At 45.2% G+C, this 27,870-nt stretch overlaps 1 protein-coding gene across 1 annotated transcript in view; it reads left to right on the top strand.

Moving 5' to 3' along the window:
- The first annotated feature begins 3,448 nt into the window (after nucleotides 1-3,448).
- CTDSPL2 (CTD small phosphatase like 2) overlaps nucleotides 3,449-27,870 on the top strand; it is a 37,179-nt gene continuing 12,757 nt past the window's right edge. Inside the window, exons 1-4 of the mRNA XM_086620424.1 lie at nucleotides 3,449-3,480; nucleotides 22,976-23,184; nucleotides 26,977-27,115; nucleotides 27,691-27,840. Coding sequence (XP_086476550.1) covers nucleotides 22,993-23,184; nucleotides 26,977-27,115; nucleotides 27,691-27,840 — 481 coding nt within the window. The 5' untranslated portion in view covers nucleotides 3,449-3,480; nucleotides 22,976-22,992. The remainder of the gene's footprint in view (nucleotides 3,481-22,975; nucleotides 23,185-26,976; nucleotides 27,116-27,690; nucleotides 27,841-27,870) is intronic.

Raw genomic sequence — 27,870 nt, forward strand, 5'->3', positions numbered from 1 at the left:
TCATTTGTGCTTGCCTTTGTTCTGCAGGGATGCAGCACCACAGGAACGCTGATTCCCGTCAGCTGAAGGGTAAGCAGAGAGAACAGCGAGTCTGTAGCTGCTCCTGGACAGACAGACTGGATCGCAGGCGTCCAGGCATGACGGAGCACGCACAGCCTGCTACCTGCTCCTCATGTAAGGCAAGTGCATGGCTCTGTTCACCTATAAAACAAAATGTTTTCCCTTCAGACAAGCACAAGAAATAAAAAATACTAGAAATAGGTAATTTTAGAAACACAAACCCAAGTAAGAATCGGTTCTGTTTATACAGCAACTCTCTCTCAGTCATGTCACAGTTGTTTCACTTCGGTAAAATAAGCTGGATTGAACTGCTGCTGCACTCAGAGTACCCTGTGGTATCTGCAAGGAGGATGCGGAAACTCTAGAGAGAACTTAGAGGAAGACCCCCTCAAAATCATCCAGGGAATTAACCCCTTTCCTCCTGAAAAAGCAAGGCCCTCAAGGCAAGATTTAGGATTTTAGCTTGTGAAACAGAATTCTGAGGGATGACCCGATCCCTACACGTCAGTCCTGACACATGAAAGAGGAACTCCAGCAGCACACGAGAGAGAAACTGGTGGACTCACCAACAATCTCTACGACAAACAGGGAAGTCACTCTGAAGCGCGTCACTTTAAAGGAGCACATCCATGTAAACACACAGCTAATGGATCAGCAAGACTCGGGGGAAAAAAGAGAAGTGAGGAAACCGTAAGACACGAAGAATGGCCTTTCAGATGAACATCCAGAGTGTAGCATTTCAAGAACGTGCAGCATTCTGGCAACTCTGTGTTTTTCCCTTCTGTTTCTCTGTAAAGTGAGGAAAACAAGCACCCAGGACACCTCAGTCTGACGGAGTGCCTGAAATCCATGGTCAGGGAAGAACCTGCTGCCAACACGAGCCTCTTCTTTGGACGGACACCTGGTCAAAGCTCCCGCTGTGCCACGTGCGCGCAGGCAGACACGGCGTTATCGAGCGTTCGGCCGTTTTGCACACACGCAGAGCTCGTGCCTTTTTCACAGGATACTTAATAACGTGGAAAACAGGCCGCAGCAGGTGGACCTCTGCACTTTTGCCTTCAAAACTGCTAATTGCAACGTCAATGAGCAGTATGGTTTCACCCATTCCCACCGGGCACGTGGCAAAGCTCACAGCCCTCTCCCCAACACGGCGCAGAACCAGGCAACTCAAGGAAAGCACAAGACTGCTGTGGAAGACGTACTTTAATATTCTGTGACACAGAAAAGTGCAGATCTCATTCCCACAAATACTAGTTTGGACTCTGAGTTACAGGCTTTAACCTCTCCTCTGCATGTTTTTTGGCTGTTGTTGTAAAGGTACCAGGCTGTTTTGGTATTCGTACAAATATCTGCTTGCTTTGAATCTTGCTGAACAACTTCCTCTGGCAGCCAGTTTCATTCTAATTACATGTTTGAAAAAGTATTTCCACCTACCATTTTTCAAAACTCCCACTTTCTAAGTACCAGTGAACGTCCTTTTGGGCTTGTACCGTGAGACATCACAAAGTTATCCTGCCACACTAGCTCCTCTTAATGGACTGACAAACAATTAAGTTTTAACATGTCCAAGCTATCCTTTTTCACAGCTGATCATATAAAAAACATTCAAGTACTACGGTTAATGAGTGTGTTTAGAAACACTTCAATGCTCTAAAGGAATGAGGCTACCTGTCCTGAATGAGTACTACATTGTTTCCACTGCCTTTTTATTACCTCTTTTCTTAAGTTACTATGGCAAAATTAGCTTTATAATGTCTTCTGCTAAAGAATACCAGAGGCCTGTGATAGATTCTAAAACAAATCTTGGCTTCGCAGCAGCAGATGTGGTTCAGTTTAACAAGCCAATAAATATTTTAAGTGACTAGAGAGCTGGGACTTTTATAATATGACCCAGGTTTAAAAGCTAGGAAGGAAGTCACCAGGTAGCAGAAAAAGAAACCACACAGTACCCACCTGTGTGGGTTTCTGCCTACTGCTAGGGAACGTGGATACAAGCTACTTTTGTAAAAACGTTCCATTTTGAGCAATATCTTGGGAAGATATCCTAATGTCACAATGGATATGAACCTAAGAACTGAAGATATCTGTTTAAGAAGCTCGGTGGATAAAAGTGATCACCGACAGAAAGAAAAATCAGATACACGGGTCCGGCAGGATGCAAACAACAAACCTGACCTCACTGCATCCTCCTGACTGCACAAGACCGTCAAGCTGCCTCACTGAGTCACTCAAATCCCAAAGCACGCAGCGTCCTCAACATTTCACGCCGAAAAGAGGCTGCCTAAAAGAAGAAGAAAAAGAAAAAAAGTGAAAGTGGAAATAAAACTTCACAGTAGACCCCACAGGCGCCTTCAAACAGCAACTCGAATCACGAAAGCAGCAGCGCCCCGAGCTTGGGAAAGGAGGTGAACCCCGAAGAGCCGCGGCATGCCAAGGTGGCCGGAAGGCAGGACCGGGAACGCCGGCACGGGCCGGAGCGAGCCGCCGGGGCAAGGGGGAGGGGGCGGCCGGAGCGGCGGCGACCGGGGGCGGCCTCCCCTGGAGCACCCCCGGGCGCGGCGGCCCCAGCGCCGCCCGGAGGCCCCGCCGCAGCCCGCCCGGCCCTGCGGCCTCGCACCCGCCGCCGCGAAGCCGCCCCGGCGCTGCCCGCCGCGCCGCGCAGGAAAGCGCCGCTCTCCGCCCCCGCTCCGGGGGAAGCGCTCCCCGCCGGCCCGGCCTTCCTCCGCGCGGCGGGGGGAACCGACCCGCACAGCCCGGGCGCCGCTCGCCGCCGGCGCTCCCCAGCCGTGCCCCGGGGGTCGCCGCCGCCCAGCCCGGCGCTCCCGGGGCCGCCGCCGGCGCGTTCCCCGTCCCCTCACAGCGCCTCGGGCGCGGCGCGACCTCTGCCGCCCCCCCACACCTCTCCGGGGCCCGGCGCGGCCGCGCACCGCTCGCGCCGCCCCCCCCGCGCTCCTCTTCCCTCAGCGCTCCCCTCACCTCAGGGCGCGGCGCGGCGGCCGCTGCCTCCTCCGCCCGCGGCCCCCGCACCGCAGCCTCCGGCTCCCGGCGCGGCGAAGAGGCGGCCGGGCCCTCTCCCGCGCCCCCGCTCCGCCGCTCTCCGCCCGGCGCCGCTCCCCTGGCGAGGCCCCGGCTCCCCTCCTTCCCGGCCTGCCCCGGCGCCGCCGTCCCCGGGCCCCCCGCCCCCGGCCGGGCTGCGCCTGCGCGGCGGCCCCTCTCCCCATCCGGGTCCCTCCGTGCGGTGTAGCAGGTCGGTAGGCGGGAAATGGCGACTGGCTGCTGAGCGGCTGCGGAGCGCGGAGCCCCGGCGGCGGTGTAAACACAGCGGCGCCCGCCCGGCCCGGCCCGCCCCGGCCCGGCCCGGCTCGGCCGCCGGGGACCCGGACACCGGGGGCCCGCCTGCCCGGCACCCCGCACCCGCAGGTAACTGGCGCGGCGGTCCGGCCAGCGCGGGGTCCCAGCCCGGGATCAGGTGGGGAGGCAGCGGGTGGCCGCTCCGGAGCGACCGGCGGGAGCCTCCGCTCAGGGCCTGCCCCGCGGCGGGGCCCCCGCCCGCCGGGCTCCGCGCCCCGCTGCGTGCGGAGACGCGCCGTCCCTCCGCGCTCACCTCCCCTCGCCGATCGCCGAGGCCGGCCAGCCGCGGCCGCGCCGGAGCGGGGGCGCGGAGCTGCCGGGCCAGCCCCCTGCCCGCGGAGGAGCGGGCGGCGCGGCTGTCACCCCCGCGCCGGCACCCACCCGCGTCCCCCCCCTCTAGGCCGAGGCCTGCGGGGAGTCTCCGCCGCCCGCCGTGCCCCGTCCCGCCCGCCCCGTCCCGCCCCGCGCCCCGGGCGGCGGTGGGCAGCGCGGGGGCTGCGCTGTGCGCGGCGGCGGGGGCGCGTCCCGGGCCGGGCCGGCTCAGGGGGCGTCGCTCTGCGGGCTGCGCCCCAGCCCCGGCTGCGCGGGCGGGCCGTGCCCGCCGGGGCTCCCGCGGAGCGCCGCGCAGGGCGCGCCTGTTGCTGCCGGTGGCTGTCGCCGCGCCGGGGCGGCAGCGCTGGACGCGTCTGTCACCGGCTCCGGGGGGGGGGGGTACGCTCCCGGCGCGGGGGGGGCTGCCGTCCCGCTGCCTCCCGGGCCCCGGCGCGGGGAGCAGGGACCCCGGGCGGCAGGAGGCTGCCGCGGTGGGTGTCAGCGCGGTGGGCGGAGGGCATAACACCGACTGTGCCCGCTGTCACTCGTGGGGGCAGGACGGGGGCACGGCGGCCGCGAGGTCCCGGCCGGTAACGTACAGCACCGCCGCCACCCCGGCCCGTTACTGGCGTTCCCTGCCGATACCGGGAGGTGTTAGCGTGCTGCGAACCGCATCGATCATCTGCGGGCTCCTGCGCTACCGAAGAGCACTGTGCGAGCCTGTTGCTCCGTTGCGTGGTGCCGAGGAGCTCTTGAGAGGACAGGTCTTACCGTTTCTTTGTGACTGTTTTGGTTGAGCTCGGGATCGCCAAAATATCCCGCCCAGGGTATTTCTTCCTCTTTGATGGTGATTATAGCGCTTGTTCTGATCCTAGCCGATTGTTTCGGGTAGGGGTTTTTCGTAATCTTCCAGCTGCTCATGGTGCACTTCTAAAAGTAATTTGGAGATCGTACTTGTTGCCTTTGCCTTCCTTGATAAGCCTCCACTGTTACAATACAGTAGTCCGTGAGAGGATCTCCAAGCGTAACTACTACTCTGTTGCCTTGGGCGAGTCACAACCCCTTTTGCCATTTCTCCATCAGTAAAATGGGGATAATAATACCTCAGAGAGTTGTTACAAGAAGTAGTCGCTGTTTGTAGAGGGCTTAAAAGACCTAAGTGTTGTTAATTAGGCCCCATGACACATTAAGGTACGAGCTAGTGAACCAGGTTTACACAGGGATGAATTGAGGCAGGAAGAGATTATGATTTAGCTGGAGTAACATATTGGATCTGTGACAGTAGCAGAAAACAAGTTGTAACTACTTCGTGCTGTAGGCACACGTGAATAGTTCTGTGTAACAGATATGCTTCCAAGATTATTTGCCCCTCCCTCAACCCCCCTTCCAATTTCAAACTTTCCTACTTCAGGATGTTTTGCCTTTGTGACTCCCAGTTGACTGAAGAGCTCCAAGGACTCTTGTGGCTTGCCCACTTAAAAGTGTTTCAGCAGTTTTCATAACAAGATATATGTTCTAGGATGCAAGCCAAATCCCAACTTAAATTCCATAAAACGTTCTCCACTTTTTCCCTGAAAACATCGTGTGGAACTTAGTTAAGACTTGATCCTGTTCCAGTCAGCAGAGTACACACGAAAGCTGACATTCCTGTTTCATCTGAGAAAGTTCTTTCATTAAAGAAAAAACTCTCTCGTCAGTCTGTCCCAGAGATTTAATGGTTCAGTTAGATCATTTTTCTAAAGATGTAAACACTCCATGTATGCTGCCGCTGTACATGCATTTTCATAATTTAAAGGTGATTTTCCATCTTCAGACTTCCACTGCAAGTGTTGATAACTTCCGTCCACGGTGTTGATTCCCCAGCACACTGACGTGACACTATTGCAGGCTGAATAGCATTAAGTAGTTAAAAAAAAAAAGTCTACTGAATTCAAAAGGAAACTCAGTCTTCATCTTACCAAGTTTTTCCATACCGTATTGACTTTTGTTTTCTTTGATCACTTGTAATGCTGCTGAGGTTGACACCAACAAAAATAGTGTTTGGAGAAGACTTTAAGAATCACATTTTCTCTTCTGACAGTTTTCTATGCAAATATTTCATTCCTGTGGAAGAAACTTTTTCATAGGTCTAAGTGGAGTAATAACTTGGAGTACGTGCACATTTTTGTGAGAACCAATACTGGAAGTCAAAGTGAACTGTTTTGGCAAGAGCTTGCGATAAAAGCTTGAGCAGGGGGGTTGGAAAAGATGACCTCCAGAGTTCCCTTCCAACCTCAGCCATTCTGTGGGTCTGTAAAGGCATGATGTGTCAAGTACGACTGGAATTTGGCAGAAATTTAAAATTAATGTGCATTTCTAGACATATGTATACTCTGACAGAAGCTTGAGAATTCTTGCCCTTTTGAAGGAATGACTGAAAGTCCCAGAACATCATCATGATAATTTCAAGATCACAGCTGAAGCCAATGTAATGGTATAACTCTAAAATTGCCTTTTCCAGTTTACGAGTTTGCAGCTTTTCCCTACTCAAACCCCGTACAAGTTCTTCCCTATCTGTGTGTTTTCAGCCTGGGCTCCCTGGGGGAGCCAGTTCCTACGTATCGTGGTTTTTGGACTTTGATAATGTCAGCACAGGACTGTTAGGATTATCCCAGATTTAAAGGCTGTCGTGTGTTGTTGTCCCTGTCCCCCCCGCCCCGTGACTGCATCCTTATTCCATACTTTCTCAGGAGCATTCCTCAGACAAGTGCCTGATTCATTACTGAGTAGATCAGATGTGATGGTTCTTACTCTTATTAGCCCAGAAAGTGAAGGACTGATTCTGAATGAAATTCTTTCGTTTGCTGGCAGCCTACATCACCACTAAAGTGTTGGCACCAATCTCTTGTGAATTTTAAAGGGAAGATTGTTTTTCATCTATTGTGTGGGAAAAGTTCATTTGATTTTTTTGCATCCCAGTTAAGTCTTCAAAAAGGCAAATATGCACCGTAAGTGCATAGTTGATTAATCAAATTTGTAATGGATTGCAATTTTGGGGGGGCAGAGTATGTAAATTGGCTCATGCTGCTGTGATTCCGTAAGGGAGCAGTAAGCTCTTGCCAGGCTTGTTTAAAGAGCGGCTGGCTCAGGCGGGATTTTGTCGGAGTCGGGCCCTACTTGCAACATGGGTTCGTTTGCCGAAGTGCGGTGTGCTGCTGGGAGGAGGAACTCATGTACTCTGAGATATTTGAAAGCCAGTGTAACATGTTGTTTGCATGTTGAGTCGCCCCGATGGCCATTATTTAGTAGTTTAGGAAAATAAATATTTTACCTTCACAGGTGAAGACATTTTCCGTAGCACTTGAAAAATGAGGTGTGAAATCTTCCACATCTAAAGCAATCTGTTTGAGAGGTTGGGCAGTAGCTCCCAGTTGGCAGTCTTAACTTCTTCTAAATAGATTACTTCCCAATCAGATCAGTTTCAGTAATTACTTTGATTGAAGTCCTCTTAACTCTGGAAAATAAGTTTTTTTTTCATCGTACCTCGTGATCTAAGGAAAACACTTGTCAGGACAGCCTGGTGTAAGAAAATAACAAGTCGAGTATCAGCCTGAAGCGTCTTTTCACCTTTGCCAGCACTGTCAGGGGTGTGCTCTGACATGGGCCCTTTGTTGCCTCGATTTCCCTATCTGATGGGTTGGTGTTTATGGTAGTGCTGGGACCTGTGGACGAGCCGAGGGGAAGGAACGGCGCTGGACCCGATGAGCTCAGCAGCCACATTGATCTCTGCTTATTATGACATAAAAATACAGCTCCCTACGGGGAAAGTTTTGCAAGAGCCCAGCCCCATCAATCAGATTTCGGTGCATTTGGCTAAAAATAGCCCTAAAGCAGTGGTTAGGAGGCTGCTGCCTGTTGTGTTAGATCCAACGAGGATCCTCTGTCCACTGAGCAGCACGTGTGTCGGAGTGGCCTAGAAAAGAGGTGGCAGAACTTGAAGTTACCCCAAACAGTCCTAACTCCTGCCGGAATTCACAATTTCTTTTTCATTGGGTGAGGAAGCTAGTTAGAAGGCATAACACACTTGTAGTTTTGAATGTTCACTGGATCAGTGTAGCTTTAGGTATAACATTGTCATGAAAATGAGTTTAACTGAAAGGAGCTGTTAACCCCCGCAGCATCTCGAAAGTTGAGCTACGCATACTTACTTGAAGTAGCACAATGGTAAAAAAAAGCGTGTCCTGCTATTCATTGCTGATACACCCAGTGTAAGCAGGAGAAAAAAAATCTTCAGACTCTAAAACATTTGGATTATAATTTACATAAGTTATTTTTTTTCCTCTCTATATAAACACACACAGTGGCAACACAGCAGGAGCGTGGTTATCAGCAGAGGAAGGTGATACTGAGGGCATGTCAGCATCCTTGAAGCCTCGTAGTGAAGAAAAGGAACCTGTCCTTACTTAGGAACAGCTGATTGCAGCTAATAAATTACCAGGAACTCAGATCAAATCAGAGCAGTTGTTCTGAGTTTTGTCTGCACCGGTTCAGTCTAAACCATAACTCAGTTTACTCTAGGCCGTTCTAAAGGATGATTGTGTTGGTTCACCCTGTATTTTAGGAGGTGCTAATTAGAGGAAGGTGGGTAATTCAATCTAAGGATTAGGCTATACCACAAGGAGTGGACTGGCACAGCGACACCAGCCTGGTTAGTGGTAAACCCCTGCACAAGAGGTTCCTTTTGCCAGCACGAGTTGCTTTGCACTCACTGGGAGGCTTGTTACCCGAGCTGTACTGGACTAGGGAAAATTAGCATTTCCCCCTTCTTTTCACATTTCTAACAGATAGCTTTGTACTAGTAAAGCTTCTAGTTTAGACACAGTCTAATACAGATTTCTTTAGTCTAAACAGAGCTTCGAGGGTACTCAGTGTCTTCTGCATAGCACACAGGGGCTGCAGGTGCTGGAGCAAAGGGGCTAATACAGCTCTATTTATTTCTTACCCCCTGTGCTGGGATTTTGCTTCATCTGTTGTAGTTTCCTCTTGGCTTGCTCTTCTGTAGTTTACATCTCATAGCTTGTGTTTTTGGAGTATTTGCTCTTTCAGGATGGAGCAGGCTGACGAGGTAACAGCTAGGTTCTGGAGCCTCCTCTGTTCTTGCTTCACTTTCCAATACCCTTTTCATAGGAGATCCCACTACCTGGGCTGCTTCTCTTTCCTCCCTTTCCCAGGAACTTCTCTCATTGCACTATCCTGGGGGAAGCTCATTTAGGTGCAGCAGGCTTCCTTTTATATGGAATAACGCCTTTGGGCTGGTATGTGATGGCTGGTCACCTGATTCCAATCCATCACCTGCGAGGGAGATAAATCCTATAGGTGAGGGCTGGCTTTGTTCTCTTTGGAAACGTGGCTCCCTGTGACAGTGCTTGTACTGGGGTTGTGTGTCCCTGGTGTGTTGGCTGTGTGTGTGTCTGTCAGAAGTTAAGAACTGAGTAAAGAGGATAAGAGAAAACTAGTTGTTAGTAGTTACATGGGCTACACTTACGTTGTTTCAGTGTTTGCCCAAAAAAACCCATGTAGTGTGGAGTTTTAAGGTTTGTTTTCAGAGGGGGGTAAATATACAAGAAGTAAAGGACATAAATTATAAATAGCAGAAATATCTCCAAGAACATTAAAGGTACTTACGGGCTTTGTGTATGCTACACTCAAACATAGCACGTTTGATTGAATTACCTAGCTCAATTTATTTGACACCTTATGCTCTCGTCAAGACCAAGCGGTTGTAATTAAATCAATTTCAATACGCTTGGAAAAGCTTGTTTATTTCGTTTATCAAGATAGAACTGATGAATATTAAAGAAGAACAAGAAAGTTAGTGGAATCTTGATGCTTTTAGTTTATGTTCTTAAAAATATAAATTTGAAATTAACTTTAGCAGACTTGAATGCAGATAAATTGTACTCTCAAACAACTATAATTACTGGATTTGGAGTTCTTTAGTTGTGTGTTGCACAGGGACTAAAAAGCTTACTAGCACTCTTAAGAGAAAAGTCTTTGGGAGCTCAGTTGGAAAAATGGGCTGTATAGATACAGTTTCAGGTGAAGAGGTGTCATGCTTAATTGTTATGCTTAATTACCCTGCTGGACTTACTCGAAGATAATTCTCTTTTGCTAGTAGATTGGTTTATTACATACCTGGGAAATGTTTGATAATGTTCAATCTCAAAGATTAATAGTTAATATAAAAATGTCTTGAGTCAATTAACATAATAGAGTTCCAAACTGTAAAATAGTTTAAGATTAGGAAATAAACATTTGTCATCAGTGGTCCATGCCTTCTAAATTAAAAAGTTATTTCAAGAAGATTGCTCTTTGCTCTTTCTCCTCTTTGTGTATCTTCTCTTCCCTTTCAGTTTAAGTCCTGTAAGGCTGGAGGAGTACGTGTAGCTGTTAACGTGCCACTTGCTGGGAATGTGAAAGGCTCCGTGCCCCCTTTTGCAGATAGCTGATATTTTGTCAGAATTACTAGGATAAAGGGCTTTTTTTTTGTTTGTTTGATGGTTTAGTTTTATTTTTAAACTGAAGCGACTGTGCTGGTAAAGGCACTGCTGTATGTCAGCTTGCTCAGTGTTGTCAGCCTTCACCTGTGTTGTTAGTGTGGTGCAGCAGGAGCAGACCTGCAGAATGGTCTGTTGGTGTTGAGGACTTGATGTCCGTGTCATTTGTATTCCTGGAGGTTTTAGCTCCGTCTGGTCCCATGTCCTGGAGGAGACACTTCAGCCACTGAAGTTTAGCTTGAGTTGGAGGGCTCCAGTTGGTGAGCTCCGGGACTGCTTCCTTGTGTCAACTGGAGTGCTGTCAATGGGATGATGAGACGATCCGTTTCAAAGCTCAGCTAGATCCAAACTGGAAAACTGCTGTTTATGTTAAACAACATCTTGCCTCCAGAGAAGGCCGAAGATGCTGTTCCACTTCCGAAGTTTTTGTTTGTGTTAAGCTCCTTGTGAAAGGAGTGAGAGGCACATGGCAGTTGATAGAAGAAGGGACAAATGTGATGCGAAAAGGCTGTAAAAGGTGGTTAAGAGCCTTTAATCAGCCATCCCTGATGGAAGCAAATCCTGTAAAATCTGTACAGAGTTTTCGGAATGTCTGAAGGGATGCTTTGTCACCTGTTGCTGGAGTTGCATGGCTTAGCTCTGCTCTTTCCCTGGGGCTGGATGGACGCTCCTCATCTGCTTCGGCACAGTGTCTGCTGGTTTCACTCCGTTTGCAATAGGCGATTGTTTAATCCGGCTGGACTTTGTTTATCCTCCGTGTTCAAAGAGAGTTTAAAAAACTCCATTCTGGTTTATAACATATATGATACTGAAAGAATGAGGAGAGAATGATTCCCCCCCACTTTAATGTGCAGATTTTTAAATGTTACTGTGTAGGAGTTTTGATCTACTGTAGTGCTCAGGAACAAAAGGTGTTAACCGTTTGCATGAATGGTGTGCTTAGCGTTTTCTTCAGACTCTATTTCTGGGTTATTTTGTTGTCATACTGTAAGTGTCATAAATGAGGATTCTTCTTAACAAGATAATGGCAAGAGCAAACTGAACTAAACCGGTTAGTTACGTGTTGTTCCTGGAACAGCAGAATTGATAAGGTCTGTTTTCCCACAGACTGGTGTTCTTTTGTGCCTTCCAGCCCTCCCGTCTCCTGTACTACCTCCAGACTTTCCATCCACAACGTTTCAGGTATCCCCACCTGCAGTCAGAGCACCTCCCGTGAGCGCTCCCTCCTGCTGCCCGAAGTGCCAGCGCTGGGTTTGCTGGCTGGCGGAGCTGGTGGCACAATGCGTGGCTGTTCGTTCGCTGCCGGATCTCTGCTGAGGAGCTGACCTTTTTTCCAGAGGCAGGCTAGGACAGGAGACAAGGTGGAGTGTGGATGTGGGGTAAGGACTGGGCTGTGGCCGTCTTTTGCTTACTGGGGATGCTAACAGAGTCTGTCTTACCTACATAGCTTTGGATTTTCAGAAAACTTGGAGAAGCTTAGTATGTTTGGAATTTCTCTCCCACTGGGAAGTTGGGTTGATATTGCTCAGTGGGTTCCATGTCTGCCAGGGAAAGACTGACAGACACACAGGCAGTTAGAGGAAGTGCAATTGTATAAGCCTTATTTTCTCTAGAAACCAGGCTTTAAAAAAAAAAATCAACACTATTAGATAAAGCCTATAAATGTTTATGTTAAAGAATGCAGCCCTCAGAGCACAGGGGTATGGTGGCAGTTGGATGGGCTTAGGCTGTGGTGGAGCCCCGGCTGCCAGAGCAGCAAACTCTGGAGCTGTGCTGGAGAAGGGGAGGCTGGAGCTCCCTGTGCCAGTGCTGGAAGGCAGCGAACGGCACAGCCGGTGGAGGGATGAGCAGCTCCTTAAATCGACTTTTTAAATTGAGGAAGCATCGCTGAACTGTGTCCTGCCATGTGCCTATAGCCAGTTGTGATGGGCAATGAAACGGTACCCACTGAGCTGGAAGGGATGTAGAGGAAGGAGGTATGGAGATTAGAAAGCGTTCCTTCTGTTTTCATTAAAATGTGTATAAATGTCAAGAGTGCTCTTCCATGATTTTGCTAAATTGGTCTTCAGCGCTTCTAGTGAGAAGTGTAATGTGCTCTGTCGTATATATAGCATGCACAAAGGTGACAACTAGCTTTCTTCCAAGTATTTGTTTGGTATTTAGGTTAAATTAGGTCTCCTCGGTATCTGGAGAGGACGACTTGCCTTGCTTTGGAGCGTGGCATGGCCATTCCTTACTCTGTACCATTCCTGATGGAGGGGCTGTAGGTTTACCCCTGATATTGGAAAAAAAAAAAAATCCAACAACTCTGTAGGCTCACAGGTGATAGCAGCACTTTTTGCTCTTGCAGGTGTCTCTGTTTGAAAAGATACAGCTCCAGATATGTGGGTCGAGTGTGGAGATGAGTGGGCTTCAGCCGCCTCTATTCCATTCCAAGTTACTAGTGCAACATCCGTGCCCCATGGTACTGATGGGCAGCCTCCCTTTTCTCTGCCTCAAAGTGTCCCTCAGCTTGCTGGGCACGCAAAAATGCTGCTTGGTTTTGGATGGTTTTTCTGAAGAATGACATCAGTAACGGTGGTGTTAATGGTTCCGTAGCTCCTGCCTTTTCCCCAAACAAACTTTCTGCAGTGAGGCACCGGACAAACGCCATCTTCTCGCTGCGCAGAGCAGTCCCCTGCCTGTTCATGGAGCCATACAGTCACAAAGGTGTTTTTTCATTACATCTCACACATTTCCAAATGGCAGAGCTGTGTTAGACCAAAGTGGAGGCAATTAGCTTGTGAAATAAGTAAGTGGAATTCAGGGTAGAATCAAAGAAGAATGGAAACGTTATGGTGTGTATATAGATCATAGAATCATGGAATGGTTTGGGTTGGACCTCAAAGACCATCCAGTTCCAACCCCCCTGCCATGGGCAGGGACACCTTCCACTACACCAGGTTGCCCAAAGCCCCATCCAACCTGGCCTTGGATCAGTTTTGACTTACCAAACTTTTGTTGCTGTTGGTAATTTGTGCTTATTATACTTTGTGTTATTGGAATATTGACCAGAAACTTCCTATAACCTTCCACTGAATAGCCAGTGAGGTTTGTTTTTTTCTTGTGGATTTTTCACTTAAAATAAAATAGGAAAAAAAATAATGAAGGAAAATAAAATGTGTAAAATAACCTCGTTGTGATGGATCATGCTGGTCCCTGAAAGCCATTTCAGTTAAGTTTTTGAAACAAATGAGATTCAAGTTCATAATGTCTCAATATTATGTTTTTAAGGTTCTATGTAAAAACATAATATCACTCACAAATTAGTAAAGCTGTTAAAACTTTAGGACTTATATCAGTTTTAACATAGGTACATGCACAAAGTGGCAGATTAATCTCAGAGAATGCAATTTATAAGAATGAAGTTTTCCATGCAAGAAATAGGCCAGAATGGGCTATGAAAAAGTTGGGTTTAAATCAGCATGTGTATGTACTGGAAAACGTTTAGTTTAAAATTTGTATGGACAGTGACTGATAAAAATCTTCACTGTGATGGCATTTTCCCCATTTTTAACAACAGTTGGTTGATTTTTTTTTTTTTTTATTTTTGAATCAGGAAAGCCAGGTGCAAGAAGAGCATAATAGCTGCCCCTTACAAGGTAGAGAACACAATTTAAACTATTTTTAAAGGTTTTGAAGCTATATAGTGCACCAAGGAAAAATGTTTTCCAGGGCAATAAGAATCATATTATCATTTAAAGAGTTTTTGTCCTACAGTAAAAATAGTCTGCTATTTTTAAGGCCAAAGGAGCAGCCAAAAACCTTATCTAGCCTTTTAAAAGATAGCAACCTGACAAAGTCCTGTGGAATATGTGATTGTGGTTCTGATCCCACAGGAAGATTAAGGTGAAGTAGAGCAAGATTAGGTTTTCTGGTGAAGTTAAGCAAAATGCAGCTCTCTTGTCTGTGTAGACCTTGCAAAAAACTAGTAGCCTCTTGTAAAGAGCACAGGAGTGGCTTCCATAGTCCAGCACAGCCTTACTTGGGCATATTAATCTTCTTGATTTTTTCAATTGTTTTTTTAATTAAAGAGACAACTAATAAAGATGAGATGAACAATTTAAAAAAATAACTCATTAGGATATTTTTGTGGTCAGACAACATCCTGGAAGGTCTGTTCAGGAAGTGTTTAGCAACCTGTCTGTACCACGGGGTGTGACAAGAGGGAGATGACTTCCAAAAATAGGCTCCCTGTGTGCCCAGCAGCATGGATTAAATGTCCAGGGAGCCTCATATGTCTAAAGACAGCTGGTCCCTTCCAGAATCTCAGCAGGAACAGTGCTGGTTCTGCTGGAATTTGTGATCTACTTGTCTAAAACTCGAGCACTGCAAACTTTTATTTCAGAACATCTCAGCTATCAGTGAGCTCGCAATGCCTTCAGCTGACTAACGTAAAATTGTTATCTTGGCAACATCAGGGGCTGTGAATGGAATCTTTCTTTGGCAGCAGATTTTGGGGTTCTGTTCGGAGATGAACTCGGCTCTCCATCTTCCCCTGTTGGTCAGTAGTCTGACCCAAGCTGAAAAGACTGAGTTAATTCCAAGTATGTACCCTCAGTCGCAAAGAGAAAAATATCTTGGCCGGGAGGGAATAAACTTTCAGTTCCACATGCATCTGGTGTAATCAAAACACAGCCTCGCTGGCAAGGCCAGGGCAAAACCGTGGTGCCTTGAAATGTGGTTGCTAGAGCAGAAAAGTAAAGTAACAGAAAATGTATTTTCTGTTAAGCCTCATTATAAAAAGCCACCCTCATTCTTTGGCAAAATGTTTCTTTTAGGGGACATGCCTAACTTTGGGAGAGAGGAGCAGTGTGTGTGAGCCCAGCAGACGTACTGAGGGGTCGTGGTTAAACAGGGGGACTGGGCCCAGGGTTTTGGAGCGTGACTTTATTTCAGATCGAAGTGATGTCGTAACCTGAAAGACAGGGAGGAGAAGAAAAGGCGTTTTCGGTGAAACGAGGAAAATCTAGAGGTGCCTTTGCACGGCATCTTTGATAGCTGCAGTTGCTACCTGTGGTTTTGGTGGAACTTGTGGTTTCTTTATACGTGTCCAGATTTCAGCACCAACATTTGAATAGTACTTACTGTGTTTTTGGCTGTTTTTATAAATTATTGTCTTTACTTTGCTTTTACCTGTGCTATGCTGGCACTACCTCCAGACTCCTTTGAATCATGGCTTCCTAGTTAATAGTTGTCTCTCCAGGAGGCAGTTGCAGAAAAACGCACCTGAAGATTTGAGAAGAGTGACAAGTAATACAGTATGTTGCAAAATATGAAATAGATCAGATGGAATAACGTGAAATTGCAGTAATTTTCTAGGGAAGGAGAATAAGTCGGTTAAAGAAAGGCCAAGAGTCTTTGAGGGGGAAAAGTCTCAACATCTTTGAACTAACATAAAGCATTGCCTTGAAGTCTGTGAAGTGCTTTGGGGCCTGTATGGATGAAAGACTTTTATCTGTAAGTCATTTTCCTTGGCTTTGTTGTGAGTCCAGACAGGTACATCATTACGGCAGCGTGATCACCTGTCCCATGTTTCTCCCTCCCCACCAGCCACAGGCTTATCAACTCCTCGTCCCTTTGCCGTGGTGACTCGGGCTTCTTCAAACGCTAGCGTAAGGTCTTCTGTTTCTTGGAAACATCACTAGGACCGTGTGAGTGGACTTCAGCCAGCTCAGTGAACACGTCTCTTTGGGATGTTTCTTCACACTTGCAGTCCGGGTCGCATCGCGGGAATGAAATGTGCCGATGAAATATGCCTGGTATTATTTGTTTAAAAGGAAATCGAAGAAAACATTTCTTCTTGGTTCCTCTTTCTGTGGATCTGCCCGCTCTGATCCAGCTTGTATGTCTAGAAATACTTGAAAGAAGCGAGCACATTTTCTCAGCAGTGAGGTCTGCGTTATCTGAGCTGGTTGATAGTGGGACACTGAACCTGCTGCTGGTAGCTCACAAATTCAAACGCAGGCATCAGTCATCACAGCTGTTAAATTTGGTGACAGTTCACAGCTTTGTGTATGTTGGTCACGTATCCATCTGTATCGACAACATAAACAGCATGCATTGATGCTCTTGCTCAAAATCTAAAAAAAAAAAATTTAAAAAATTTACTGCCTTCTTGGCTTGTGTAAAAAATGTTTTGAGAAATGCTGTGGAAGTAATGCAGGAAGAATATTGTGCTTGTTAAAATGGGAAATATTCCACAACATTTTCAGTACACTTTGTTCTGCAGCGTGAATTTTTCATACCCGCTGGTCATCAGCTCCTTGATGGAAAAAACTAATGTGTGGGCATGTTTCTCTGAGAGGAGGGAGCATTTTTTGGCTTACCTGTGTCGTTGGGAAGGGAGCTGTACTGTGGAAGCAGAAAAATAATGTTCTGTCAGCATAGACGGTGTCCAAATAGGAGGTTAATATAATCTATAGCAGCAGCAGTTCAGTTGGGTAAAAAATGTTGAGCATCTCAACACAGCTGGCACAAGTTTCATCCCTTCCTCTTCCCTTACTATCTCACCTCTCCGGAGAACCTCATGGTCTCCCCTCCAACACCACGGCGGGTGGCCAGGTGGGCTGGCGAGCGCTCGCCCTTCGGTGGTGGGGGGGAGAGCACGATGTGCTTTGGGATCCAGTGGGGATTCATAGCATCTGTCTGGTCTGCCTGGGAAAGACCTGGGCGTTACACTGGAATGAGAGAGAAATGGATCGGAGGGGAAAAAAAAAACCAAATAAACTTTAAAAAATCAAGAAATTCACCTAATGTGATCCTGTCACTCACCCAGTTACACTCCTGAAGTGTGTTCAGTTGTCTCAGTCCTCTACAGCTCTCTTTTGTGTTCTGGATCGGAATGTAGAGTTTGCAGTGGGGGCAATTCCGTGTTATTCCTGAGTGCCAAATTAAATGTAGAAGTCGTTCAATGCTATAATTTTAAATTTTCTTGTCAGTTATCTCTTCCTGTTCTTCACCACTATTGTTCTTTTACAATCTTAAACTTTTTCCTGTATCAAAAAGCCTTAAACCCTGTAATTATACGTGCCTCACCTAATTTTTCTTTTAATAGTTTTCGGAAAAATAGATAAAACAGTAGTACCGTATGTGGTGGGAAAAGAAATCATCCCTAACTGCAGATTTCCTGGAGGTATGCTCTTGTCTAGAAATATGAGTCATTCACAGGAATTTCTTTCCTGTAGGTACACGGTACCTGTGCCATGGAATAACAACAGTGTTTACTGGGTAGTGAACCTGGCAGCTCAGTGCGGGGGACTCGGGAAAATGGGGAATTCATTGCAGCTGTAGCTTGTTCAGCTGCAGCTTTTTAATAGCTCCTTCATTTCTTACTTTCCTTTCTCACAAATTGCTTAATGAGAATTCCATTTACTCCCTCTTTACCTTGGAGTTCTCTTGCGAAGAGTGAGGCTTTGCTTTTTTTTTTTTTTTTTTGCCCCCCTCTTCCTTTCTGGGTTTATTATAGATGTAGAAGGAAGTGAAAAAAGAAGTGTTTTCAAGAGTTTAAAGGATGACATGTATATAGTGCAGAAACATGGCTTGAGTGTCTAAACATTCAGCATATTTGCTGTTCATGTTTTTAGTTGGCTGCAGGGTCCTGATGTTGCGGTGATACTTCGGTATCAGCTTTCCATGGTGGGAAGGAACTACGGCATTGCACAGAGAGGATTTCGAGCTGCAAACTCCTGGAGGAATCTGCTGAAAAGAGAATTAAAGTACAGGAATTACTTAGGATTGTGTAGTGTAATCCCCCACGCAGCCGACTGTACGACGGCTCAGCTTCGGCCTCGGCGTGCCAGCGGGGCCTTGGCTGGCCGCGGCGAGCGTGGTGCGTGGTGCCATGGCAGGTACTCGGGCTCTTGGCCGAACGGCACGCCGTGGGGAGAGCCAGACTGCCTGTGTTGGAGGAAGGAAGCTCACGTACACGTTTAGACTTGATTATTTTGACTGAGAGAGTGTGTTCAGTATTGTAGTCTGGTTTATGCTCGTTTCGGAGCCGAAACGCAACCACAATTCGAGTTAAACTGTCCACTGCCGAGTGCATCAAGCACTGGGAAAGCAAACAGTCGGTGAGAGGGTTGTAGGTAGCTGTTGCTAAGTCCATCCGAGATATTTATAACCCCAGGCTTGATACCCAGGATGCGAAACGAGCCAAAGAACTCTCTGGCAATAGCGCACAAATGAGTCGGATGGTGCCTTGCTGGATAAATACGTACTCACCACTGACGAAAGTTAAATGGGTTCATCTTTTGTCTGCCTGGTATTTGTTTCCGTTCTAGAAAAATCAGACAACTTGTATTATAGAAAATCTTAAGTAATTTTTTCATTCTCAAATTAGAATTTCACTAGTGTCGGTCGTCTTTCGATGTTTTACAGTTTTGTCTAATTCCTTTTTACACACATTTGTTTTCACTATAGTCATGTTTAATTCCTCCCCAGGAAATGGCAGTCATCTTAGATTTCTCACCAGAATATTTTAACATTTTTTAATATTTTAATATTTAAACTGCTGGTTTATAAAGTCACATTGCAGGATGTTTTCAAGTTTTTCACAATGTGTAAGTAACGTTTACACCTTTGAATATACTAAATCCTGTTATATTTTAGTGTTCATTTACTTAATTCCTAATTCCCCATGGCAAATGGTTGTCCATTGTCAATGAAAAACTTGAATTAGTTCAGTGTAACTCTATTCTTACCTGTCAGAGTTTTTTGGACTAGGTGAATGAGAATTAAGAATCTCACTTGTGTATATGTTTATATACTCAACATACGTGTTTTAGGGACTCCTGACTACTTCAGTTCTGTGTAACACACCCTTTCCAGAGAGTTCATAGCACAAGGGATTGAAAATTAGTTTCTGTAATTGTGTTAGCTTGAGACCTCAGTTCTGAGTGGCACAAAACCATTGCTGTGTAGAAAAGGCTGAAGAACAGCAATGCTCAAGGCCGAGCGTTGGTGTGTAGGTTGGGGTATCCTCCTCTTGTGCTCTGCAGGGGGATCTGGACAGGCTGGATCGAGGGGCCCAGAGCAACAGTATGAGGTTCAGCAAGGCTCAGTGTTGGGTCCTGCACTTGGGTCTCAACCCTGTGCAACGCTACCAGCTTGGGGAGGAGTGGCTGGAGTGCTGCCCGGCAGAAAGGAGCTGGGGCTGTTGGTCAATAGCTGGCTGAATGTGAGCCCGCCGTGTGGCCAAGAGGCCACGACATCCTGGCTTGTATCAGCAGTAGTGTGGCCAGCAGGACTAGAGAAGTGATCATGCCCCTGTACTCAGCACTGGTGAGGCCGTGGTCAGTTTTGGGCCCCTCAGTACAAGAAAGACATGGAGGTGCTGGAGCGTGTCCAAAAACGGGCAACGGAGCTGGTGGAGGATCTGGAGCGTGAGTCTTACGAGGAGCGGATGAGGGCACTGGGGTTGTTTAGCCTGGAGAAAAGGAGGCTCAGGGAGACCTTACTGCTACGTGAAAGGACGTGACCTTTCACAACTACGTGAAAGGAGGTCCCAAGTAACAAGTGATGGGACAAAAGGAAATGGCCTTGAGTTGCCCCGGGGGAGCTTTAGATTGGATAGTAGGAAAAATTTCTTCACCGGAAGGGTTGTCAAGCACTGGGAAGCGGTTGATTTGCCATCCCTGGAGGTGCTGAAAAATGTGTAGATGTGGTGCTTAGGGGCATGGTTTGGTGGTGGACTTGGCAGTGCTGGGTTAATGGTTGGACTGAATGATCTTAAGGGTCTTTTCCAACTTAAATGATTCAGTGATGGCATTGGCAGATGTCGCAGAGATCAGGGAATCCCTGAATGACCCTCCTGTCATCCTACCATATCTTGCAAGTACTTTTGAGAAGTTTGCTCTGATGATTACATATTCTGGTACCTTTTTTCTTATATCTTTCTGATTTTATTCCCCTTTTACCACTTCTCAACTTCTCAGCTTAAACATGTTTCCAGTGCCCAGGGGACCGTCATGAGAATAGGCTGCCTCGTGCTCTTTCCTGGGCCTGGCTTCCAGGGCTTCCTGGCCGGAAGGATTGCAAACACAAATCCATCCAACCTGGGCAACACAAAGCCAGAACAGTTAGTCACTCCGGCTGGCACAGGGCTGGCATGTCAGCGGTGGAGGAGCCTGGCACACAGGGGCTGTGGGTACCCATCGGAAACCAGTTGAAGCTGGGGTGGTGGAAGTATCTGTGACTGCTGTCTGCACTGCTCTGCTTGCTCTGCTGTCCCAGAGATCACTGTCTGTGAGCTGACGTGTGGCTCCTCGTGCAATGCACGGATTGCAGAATTGCACGGAGTTATAATTCAACCAAATTCACTCCTGAACAGGGTGATAATACTGCTAAAAAAAATTCCCTTTTCAAAGCGTGGAAGGACGAGAGCTCCTTGGAGAGTTGTAAGAATATTTTTCACATGGCAAAACAATGTTGTTTTTCTCTAACTTCATTCCAACAAGTTGCTAACTATTTAACTTGAAACATTGACATATTTAAACTATTTGGTTTAACAGGCCATTTTCTGTCCCAGCCTGTGTAGGGTTGTGAATTAATTCATCTCCCATGTACAAGAAATGTAATTGTTCTTTTTTCAGCCACCTAGGGTAACATGATTTTGGCAAGGCATGCAGACTTAAAGTACGTTATTTAATACACACAATGTTGATAAAAAATGGTGCTTTCCTCAATGTTTCTGAAGTGAAAATATGGTCCATGTTTTGAGGTATCTTTGGACCATCTTGTCCATTGATGTTTGATAATTTCTTCATGATTAGGTCCTCCTGATTAGTGCAGAAGTACAACAGGAACATGTGTCTGTTGTTGCGGGTACTTCCCACTATAAATCATACCCAAAAAATTAATCTGGCAGCAGTTTGTAAGAAAGAAAAGTCAAGATGCAAGTTCTGATAAAAGGCATGTTTATTTTACATCTTTGTATCAGAATGTCATTTTTATCTTTTTATTTTTCTATTGGCAAGGAATAGGAACAGAAAATTGGATTCAAATCTTTGGGGATATTTTTTCGTTTTTTCTCTGCATTACTTTTTTCCCACATGGAGTAGATTCTTTTAAACAAAATGCAAATTTTTTGTTACAAGTGTTAGTAACTAAAAGATACTTTCATGGACTCAGAGTTTTAATGCTTCTGTTACTAGAGGGCGCAAGATTATAAGGAACCAGTTTCTGTGAGTGTAGGCTATGGTTTCTGTGGGTTTTCCTTAAACCTCAAATATCATTCTGCTTTTGCTGTAGTTACTGTAGTCATTTAAGAATCTCGACTTGTCCTTTTCCTGTCTGTAAATATTAACTACTGGTGGAAAATGCTGGACATGTACGTGGGAAAAATGAAATCCCATGTTTGCTGGCAGTTAAAACAAGCATTATATGTAAAATTTCACTTTGACAATACCAGTTGGGTACTTTTTTTGCCAAGTCTTCTAAAAGAGTGTCAGTAGTTACGTTACTCTTCATTAGCTGGAACGTCTTTCGTTTGAGATCGAGATTTATTGAACTGCAAACAAATGCATCTGTGTACACTTTCTGAACTGTTTCTGAAAAATGTTATCACAATATTTCGATGTCTTTGAATTATACCAGTGCCACCAGTGGCTTTTCTTAAACAAGATAGCTGTTGTGACGTTACTTGTGTTTTAAGTGTTATAGATGATTTATTTTGTCTGTTCAGCGATAGGATACTTGCTAACTGAACTTGAGAAGAGCAGGTACCGATTCCTATCGTGATAAGCATATGCTCTTCTTTTTTAAAAAAAGCTTTTTGTCATGACTTCAGCCAGGAAACGCGTATTGCTTTCTTACCAGTATTTCTGTGCATTACGACTGGGATGGATTTCTTGCTGTTTCCTTTTTCTGCCCCGATCCAGTATATGCAGAATTTTAGGCACATGAGTACTGCCATTCAAATCAAGTGTGAGCTTCGGTCAACTGAAGAAGGCATATCCTTCAGTCCAGAAAAGCTTTACGTTTATGCACAAATTTGACTCTACCAGCAGTCCAGTTGAAGGCTGGAGATAAATGGGACACATTCTCTGGAATGGCCTTTTACTCTGCTTTAATAAATATTGCCCTTGCATGAGTCTTCCTGGGGTCTAATCTTGTTCCCAAACACACTTGTATTGAAGATCAATCTTAGGTTCCCTTGTTGAGCTGCCATATCCTCACCCACACTGAACGCATAGTCTCATTTATGTTTTCTTCTTCTGTGAACACTTGACACGAATTTAGATTTATGCCTCCTCTCAAATTTAATGTAGAGACTTAAAATGAAGGATTGTGAGGCACACGGAGCTGGAAAGGACTGCCTAGGTCATTGAGTTTAGTCATTTGATGCTGAAGACACCAGGCACCGTACATTCCCTTTCATCTTAGAAGCAGGTGGATTTTTTGTTCCTACTACTCGGATTGGAGGGTTATGCAAAACGTCATTGATCTAATGGTCAGATGTAGCCATGGCCAGCTTATATTCATTTGTTCTCCTGCCAGTGTTATGCTTTAACTTAAATAGCTTTTTTCTTTGATGTAAATTAAGCCATATATGTGGATGTAAAAGCTCAGTGCATCGGAACACTGTCAGTGCTATATAATTTTTTGAATTCATGATCCGATGCTTAATACATTTCTTCAATGACTAAGTATTCTTGGTTTTGTTTTTCCTTTTATAGCTTTACATGTGGTACACATGAAAATGAGGCTGAGAACGCGGAAAGCTTCTCAGCAGTCGAATCAAATTCACACGCAGCGTGCTTTGAGGGCGAAGAGGAAACACTCCGAGGTGGAAGAGAGCCTACCTGTTGGCGGAGGGAAACCACAGAAAAATGAGACTGGCTTGTTGTCTTCAATCAAAAAGTTTATTAAAGGAAGCACACCCAAGGTATGCCACCAGTGGGTTTCTTCTTTTGGTTTTTGATTGGGTCATAGTCAGTTAAATTCGATCTAAAATCATTTCTATTAAGAATAAACAAGCATGTGTAATGTAGTGGAAGCAAAACATTCTTGTCAAGAATTGGAAGACAAGAAGTACCTGTGATAGTTGTGTCAGGCAACAGATATTTTTAAAAAACCCACAGACTTTCAGACTCTACGGGAGTCAATTGTAGGTGTATTTAAGACAACCCAATAAATCACAGGATTTCTCTGAAAATATTGACTAATAAATTTGGTAGCTTCCGAATTTCTGTTTTAAGGAAGCCTTGAATTTGGGAATTAGCAATACTGGCAACTAAGAAAAGCAAGTCTGTAAGCATAAATTTGTTGAATATTTTTAGCATTTTTATTCAAAATTGTTCAGGAGTCCGTCAGTCGATAAAGGTCAAACCTCACAAATTCGACTATCGTGAAACTGATACAACTGCTCAGTGTGTTATTGCAGTGAGTTCTGCCCTGCTTAGTGGGTCAAATTCCAGCATTGCCAGGGCCAAACCACTGCATCTCATCCGTCTTGATCCAGGCAGAAATCTGAACTTCAGTAATCTTCGCACGTTAAAACCTGTTGCATGTACGTTTTGAGGGTGAATGATTTATAAAATACTTTGATAGGCTGAATGTGACCTTGCAATTGTTTCAAAAACCTATGTTTTTTTTCTGTAAAGGGAGGCCAGTTAAAAAACCACCAACTTCATTCAGTCCCAGCAGTCCAGACACTGACATTATGTAGCTGTAAATTTTGAAGAAGAGTAGCCAAGAAGTCATAACGAAGTGAAAATGTATCCCGGATTAACTATGTGATAAATAACAATATCATATAAATTCAGAAGTATTTTCTGGGTTTTGAACTAAGTGTTGAAAAAATAATTTTATAACAAGCTGAAGTTAAAATAATTTTAATTTACATAATAGTATATTCTTAAATTGTCGAAACTACCTCAAAGGGGCCTACAAGAAAGATGGGGAGAGGCTGTTCAGGAGGGCCTGTTGTGATAGGACAAGGGGTAATGGTTTTAAAATAGAGGGAGGTAGATTCAGGTTGGATATTAGGAAAAAATTTTTTACCATGAGAGTTGTAGAACACTGGAACAGGTTGCCCAGAGAGGTGGTGGATGCTCCATCCCTGGAGACGTTCAAGGCCAGATTGGACGAGGCCCTGAGCAACCTGATCTAGTTGGAGATATCCCTGTTCCTTGCAGGGGGGTTGGACTAGATGACCTTTGAAGGTCCCTTCCAGCCCTGACCATTCTATGATTCTACGATTCTATAGTGAAATTTAATATAGCATGGCATGTGTTAATTACCTGCCATAGAAACATAGAGCTACGGCCAAAGAAATATTTCAGTAAAAATAAGTGGTTAAATGCACTTACATTTTGTTTTTCGTTAAACTGGGACAATTATTCCATTTTGCATTCAGCATCCACATTGTAGCTCAGTAGTGCAGCATTTTGGCTGTGAAACCACTGCGACAAAACGCTGAAATCTAAGCAAAACATTTGACATTGGAATTTTAAGATAAGGGAAATATGTCTGGTTTTCCTTTCCTTTGTCTCTTTAAGGTTTTGTTAACTTTCTCTCTTCCCTTTTCTCTTCCCTTCCCAAATCTTTGGATTACATTTCATTCTTGTTTTTTCTCAACAGGTTTTTTAATATAAAATGCCCGCATTTTTCTACTGTTTCCTTTCATGTCCTCTCCTGTGCCTGTAGCAGGACTTGGAGTGGTTCCAGTGGCATTAGCATGGCATGATACTGATAGTGCCAGGCCATCTTCCAGAGCACTAATGGCTTAACAAAGTAGTCTTGTGGCTGCCAGGGAAGCGATAGAACTCTTGGAGGGGGTGTCAGTGTGTAGTAGTTCCTCTATGGGTATGTGAAACCTAAATCCTTGCCCAAAGCCCCATCCAGCCTGGCCTTGAACACTTTCCAGGGATGGGGCAGCCACAGCTTCCCTGGGCAACCTGTGCCAGTGCCTCAGCACCCTCAGAGTACCTAAAAGCAAGCAAAATGTTTATCTTGGTGTCCAGTTGGTTTGACATTGGCACGCTCCCCGTGGCACAGTTATTGATAGGGACAGGTTACATGGAGTAGATCCCAGAATTCAAACATTGTTCTACAAATACGTGTAATAGGTTTATTTAGTTCTGTATCTGTGCGATAAAATTTTCGGTGTATAAACCGAGTAGCACAATAACATTATATCTAACTTCACCTTTGAGTTCTGTTACCTCGTGCAGCATGAGCCTAGCAGTGGGAGCTTTCCCACCACGTCAGGATAGTGCCTCTCCTGGAGGATGAAGGTGATCTCCAGATTCAGTGAATTCTTTATGCCTCTGGTGGTACCACCAGCCAGATTTCCTGTTTCCACTGTAATTTTTGCAACGTTTCTACACTTGTTTTCCATAAAGCAGAATGAGAGCACAACTCGTTTTATGAAGGCACATGGATAGCTTTTAGAAGTTAATTAATTTCTCTCATTTTTCCCCCGGTGTTGAACATTTGAACAAATGACCTAGAAGATGGGATGCCTTACTGTTCTTTTATCAGTTCAGTGAGCCATCAGTTTTCTCTCATTATATGGATTTATAGTATATAGAATATTATTAATTCTCAGTGGTGGTAATTAGATTGTTCTCACCAAGGTTGTTGGTCAAGGATATTGCCAGCAGGAGGCTTTTGAGATCAGTGGCGTTCACTCGTCTTCTGATACCGACGTCAATACGTTTCCATGTTTGTTTGTATTTCTTTTCACTGTGCTCCTGTTACCATGGGCTTTAGATTAATTTTTCTAAAAGATCTATTTACTTTTTTTGGAGCACACAGACATTTTTCTCTTTTCTCTTTAAAGATGTGAGCGTGCTGCTCCAGAAAGGTAGTATTGTAATTCTAAAATTGAAATTTTAATTCACTTTGATATGGTCTGTGGCCTTGCTATTTATTTTGGCATTTAATTCAATTTATTTTGCATTGTCTCACACCTAACATTTCAGTGTGCTCTATGTGGCCATGCTTTAGATTGCAGATTGCCATTTTATTAAGTTGTAGTAGGTGCTTTGGGGGGAAAAAGGAGGAGAAGCCTGTGTTAAACTTGTGTGGCTGCACATGCACTGATGCACAGAAAATATGCAGAAATGTTTGGTTCTGTATCGTTCACGTGAGTGTCACAGGGGAGGACAGTCAGTTAGTTAAAGGTAAGGAGAATCACTGGCTCATAACCCTTGCCTACAGCATTTTTAACAGCCAGGTTTTGCCATGTACTATCCAATATGGATCGAATAGCAGCAAGTTCTGTACAATTTAGCAAGCCACTTCATGCAGGGAGCATGGTGGAGAATTTCCTCTTGGATATTGTTGTGCAGTTTACTTCCTGTGTATTTAACAGGTGGAGAAGTCGAGCTTCAGATCATTTTAGTTGCTTTATCTCTGCATTTCCCCCACTCCATCGCACTTAGGTATTTATAAATTGCCTGTCCAGTGAAATAGTACTTAAAGACCGTTTTTCTGCTACAGAAGTTCCGAGTACAGTTTTCTTTCCCAATACTTTGCCATTTACCTTGAGTCGTGTCAGTTTAAATGAGTTTAAAATTCCAGCTGCCCAGGTACATGGTGCGTATTCTGCATCTGGAAGTGGAACAAGACATGGATCTCTTGTGAAAATTTCCCTAAGAGCTAACATTTTCTCACAGTACTAGAGGCACTATTCAGTATGTTTCTTTTTTTCCCCCTTTTCTGTTTTAAGGAAGAAAGAGAAAATCCTGCAAAAAGAAGTAGAATTGAGCGGGATATAGATAACAACTTGATTACATCCACACCTCAAACAGGAGAAAAGCCTAACAAACAGATCTCTCGAGTACGACGGAAAAGTCAAATGAATGGAGGTTTGTAAATGTTCTGATCTTACGTTGTTGCAGTGGGGTGGGGGTTCAGCAGTCTCACAGCCCTTAACTGATACGGGACCTTTCTTCAGCGGTGGAAGTCGTTAAGGGTTTGGTGAGTGGCTTCGGTGAGAGCACGGGGCGCTAGCACGGGAAGCGTGGAGGTTCAGCCGTTGGAGTTCCACTGGCACTTCCTCTTGTTTCCATCTAGTGGAGTCCCACTGATCCTGACATCTGTCCGTCGGGAAAGCTGCACAGCATCTCACTCTGCCTGCCATCAGCAAGCCCGTTTAAAGGATTTAAACATATTATTATTAATCCATAGCATACTTCTATAAGCAACGAGTGCTTCCTAATTGGAAGTGAAAATTGCCGTTTCCTTTTTATGTTGAAACAAAATTGCCATCTCTTTTTGTTTGTTTTTTTTTTTAAATTAAAAACTTAGGCTAGTTTTTTGTCAGCCGAGTTGAACCATGAGCAAGAGGGATCTTTCCTATAGTGAAAATAACGATAAAACTGAGGCTGTAACTGTGAAACACAGAAGCATGGTGTTACACTTTGTAACTTTTCTTTTACAGAAGCTGGAAGTTACGAAATGACAAACCAACATGTAAAGCAAAATGGAAAATTAGAAGATAATCCTACCACTGGCAGTCCCCCACGAACTACGTTATTGGGAACCATATTTTCTCCTGTTTTCAATTTTTTTTCACCAGCAAATAAAAATGGTAGGTATTTTTTAAAAAGCCAGTAGTGTT

Source organism: Tauraco erythrolophus, chromosome 14 (genome assembly GCF_009769465.1).
Source record: "Tauraco erythrolophus isolate bTauEry1 chromosome 14, bTauEry1.pri, whole genome shotgun sequence".
Taxonomy (NCBI): domain Eukaryota; kingdom Metazoa; phylum Chordata; class Aves; order Musophagiformes; family Musophagidae; genus Tauraco; species Tauraco erythrolophus.